We start from the raw sequence: 3,779 nt of genomic DNA, 5'->3' as shown, positions 1-3,779 counted from the left end.
TGGGGCGGCCGTTGGGGCGGGGCTCCTCCCCGCCGCCCGGCGCCGCCATGAAGGCCGTCGTGCAGCGGGTGGCCCAGGCCAGCGTCACGGGTGAGCGCGGGCCCTGCTCCTTGTCCCGGCTCCGCCGCCTGTCCGCCCGGAGCGGAGCGGGGCCGCGCGGCGCCTTCAAGGGGCGGCGGGCGGCGCCTCGGGGCCGTGCGGAGGGTCCCCGCTCTGCGGAGCGCCCGTTCCTCATGCAGCTTTGGGCCTCGCTTTACTAGGCACAGAACGGGAACCGGGGTGCGGGTTTAACAGATCTTGCCTCACCCTTAAGGCCTCTTCGGGCTACCTTAAAGCGCAGAAGGAAGCTCTGGGGTGGTGTTTCCCATGGGGTGGCGTTTKTTTCCCGTGGGATGTGTTCCCCGTGGTGCTGCTGTCCAAAACCAGCCCTTAGTCTTGCGGTATTTAATGATGTTGTCGCCTCTTTCTGCTTTTTCTCGCTGCCCTCCTCAGTGGGTGGCGAACAGATCAGCTCCATAGGACGCGGGCTCTGTGTGCTGCTGGGCATCTCCTTGGAAGACACGCAGCGGGAGCTGGAGCACATGTAAGTCATGCACGTCCTCTTGCCTTTTACTCCTTGTTTATGCTTTTTGAGCGCTGGATTGGTGACAACGGAGCTGCAGCCCGAGTAGTGGAGSGTTCCTTGTGTGGGGAAAGCCATGTCTGCCTCTTGTTAAGGYTTCTTCAGATGATACTTTGAATGCTGGCATCTCAGAGGTTTCTTTTTATGTCCTGCTAAGAAAGTCTGTCCTCCTTTCCCTCTTCACACTCCTTTCTGTGTTGTTTTTGCCAAGAAGAGAATCAACACGCTGGATTTTTACTGATACCCTTTCTAAAATGCCCATCCCTTTTWCTAAGCGTCCTCCCTAGCTTTACTAAGAGGCTTGGCAAGAATCCTCCCATCTAGTACATGATATTTCAGAAACCTCACACTCTTGGTTTAGTTCACATGTGAAAACTTTTCTTCTTCTGGAAAGCTGGATAATCACATCATTTGCTTTTCTCTAAAGATGAACCCGTTTGGGCAGCTTGGAGGACTTTGGCCGTCCCTTTCTCGGCCGTGAAATGCCGTGATTCAGCCAGCAAACCCGTGCAAAAGAAAGACATCCCCCTGTGATTGTCCCTTCTCACCCCTTTTGGCTGTTGGTTTTGCTGGGGCTGCTCTCRGCTTTTTAGGAAGGTGAAGAAAGAACAAGTAACGGAGCTAAACTGTGTCAAGAAGAGGAACAGCTCAAGCAGGGAAGAGAGAGGAATGTGACCGAGGGTGAAAACAACTCCTAGCAGAAATTGGAAGARAAAGTAGTGAGTGGAGATGAGCCTTAGGTCCAGCTGTAGGTGTCATTTGAACAGCTGAAACTTGTAGAAAACAGCAGCAAATCTGAGGCTGTTCTTCCTTACAACACTCTGGTGATTTGCTGTCCTGTTTTGCTTTCAGATGTGTGACATTTGCTTAATCATCGTTTCTTGTCCTGCCTTGATGAGTGTGAAACTGCTCCTGATGATTGCGAGTGGGTGATCATTAACTCTTGTACTGTCAGCACCAGGCTTTTGGGATGATGGACACTGGGAAGGCAGGAATCTCATACCTAATAGCAGGAGACTTGCTAAGTTTAAACTCTACTAGGAATTCTGATGCCGCCTGTAGGTCTGCACTCTGCCCTGCCTTCCCCACACTTCTTTTGGGAAAGAAATACTATCTGTGTCTAGGTTGTGGGGTCTCGTTTGGGAGAGCACCAGGAGTGACAGAGCTGGAGGAGCATATGGGAGCGATGGTCAGAAACAACTGCAGTTCAGACTGTTCTGAGCCCAAAACTGAGTGTGATTTGCCAGGACTARGGGATGGTTTCATTCCCTAAAGCTAATACACGTGATCTCATGCTCTATTAAAAAGATGCTTAAAAGAAGACATTAGTGAATGGTCTGACAATGTTATATATGTGCACAAGAGCTTTCTTGCTAACAGCTCTGCCTAATGCAGGGAGATTTTTGTGAGGAAAGAATGGGATATCTTCAGATTTGTAGGCAGAATGAATACGGATTTGCCTTCCCTTGCAGGTCTTTCTGTGTGATAGGCGTTACTTGTACCCAGTGAGCTGGCACAGGACAACTTAAAACTATTTGTTTTCCTTCTAGGGTCCGAAAGATCTTAAACTTGCGAGTATTTGAAGATGAAAGTGGGAAGCACTGGTCCAAAAGTGTGATGGACAAGCAGTATGAAGTGTTGTGTGTCAGCCAGTTCACTCTGCAGTGCATCCTGAAAGGGAATAAGCCTGACTACCACATGGCGATGCCCACAGAGCAGGCGGAGTGTTTTTACAACAACTTCTTAGAGCAGCTAAGAAAGGCCTACAAGCCAGAGCTTGTTAAAGGTAAGGGAGAAGGGTAAGGTCCTTGATGCAACCAGAGGGCCTCGTTTACATGTGTTCCTCCTTGCCCATCTTGTGTTCTGTGCATTTCTGTCAGTCCACACGACAAAGGTGCCGTTGCAGGTGGCAGAGCGCAAGGACACGAGGCCTCTGTCCCAGCAGCCTTGCTGGGGAGATCGGTGTCCCCTTCACCTGCACAGCCTGAGCGGTGATTCTGACCCTGCAACCCTGAGGATTCATCTGTGAAGGGTTCATCCCAAGCTGGGGCTGGGATCATCCCAGCCTGGGGCTGTGCTGCTCCGCTGGCCCAGGGTCAGCTGCTGATCCATGAATCAAGAAGTCTTAAAATGGGCAAAGTTACTTACTGTATCTAAGACCATTGTGGTTTAAAAATCAGGAGAAGGAATGTTACTTGGGGATAAGGTGTCTCCTGTGGACAATATCGGATCATTGTAGTAACCTACCCGAAGTTGCCAGGAAAACAAGTAACATCCCAGGAGTGTGGATTCTTTTTCCTCTTCTCCTTTTGGCTAAAAAGATGAAAATCAGTCCAGATAGTGGTAATTTGGCTTTGGGACAGACATGTGGGATTGACTCTTCAGTTTCTGTGCAGAGGAGAGATTAGTCTGCATCAGAGTTTCAGGAGTTGCATCCACAGGCAGTGTAATCTCTCTTCTACCTTGCCCTTCATGTTGTGGAGTCCAAAGACACGGAGATCTTTCTTTCAGAAGAGGAATTGGATATAGAGAAGGACAGCACTAACAAACGCTTCTAGCTTTAAATGCTATTTCCATTAGATTTTAGTTTCTCAACTAAATTTTAGTTTCTCAACTTTAGTTTAGATTTTCTGCTCTGCCTTGGTTACACCTTGGAATCTTGCCTGYTTTACATCATTTTTGTCGCCTACGTTTTCTGTTATCTTCTGCTATTTAGTAACTCTTRTTTTCATCTGCACTGTTAGCTAGTAATCGGAATATACGGAACCTTTCACAGAATAGTGATAGTGCYGTGGGGTCTCTATCTGAACGGTAAGTCAAGGTCAATACTGCTTAGAAAAGCTGCATCTGTTGACAGCTCCTCACTAACAGTTTTCCCCAGGTTTTTATTTTAAGAGAAATTTGGCACATTGTTTTTGTGCCAGGTGCATCTGTGTCGCCAAAGGGCACCAGCTTCACTGCATCTGACAGCTCTGACAGCTTCCTGATGAGCCTTTCTTTGACGTCTTCATAGCGTCGGTGGTCCCGTCCCTCCCAGAGTTTACTTGCCCGTGGTGGAGCTGGTAGGTAGGAAGATATCTTTTTTTCCTGCTGGTGTCATTTTCCTTTTGCTTGGCTGCTGGACCATTGGCAGCAGTCTCTTCTGCAGTTTTGTAGT

At 48.8% G+C, this 3,779-nt stretch overlaps 1 protein-coding gene across 1 annotated transcript in view; it reads left to right on the top strand.

Moving 5' to 3' along the window:
- Positions 1-45: 45 nt before the first annotated feature.
- DTD1 (D-tyrosyl-tRNA deacylase 1) overlaps positions 46-3,779 on the top strand; it is a gene marked incomplete at its 3' end in the record, with an annotated part of 5,352 nt that continues 1,618 nt past the window's right edge. The window contains exons 1-3 of the mRNA XM_026041709.1: positions 46-90; positions 493-583; positions 2,173-2,408. Of these exons, the coding sequence (XP_025897494.1) occupies positions 48-90; positions 493-583; positions 2,173-2,408 (370 nt within the window). The remainder of the gene's footprint in view (positions 91-492; positions 584-2,172; positions 2,409-3,779) is intronic.

The sequence above is a fragment of the Nothoprocta perdicaria genome, unplaced genomic scaffold, assembly GCF_003342845.1.
Source record: "Nothoprocta perdicaria isolate Ctin4 unplaced genomic scaffold, notPer1 scaffold_290, whole genome shotgun sequence".
Lineage (NCBI taxonomy): Eukaryota > Metazoa > Chordata > Aves > Tinamiformes > Tinamidae > Nothoprocta > Nothoprocta perdicaria.
Note: the sequence above shows the minus strand (reverse complement) of the source record. Positions and strands in the feature narration are given on the sequence as shown.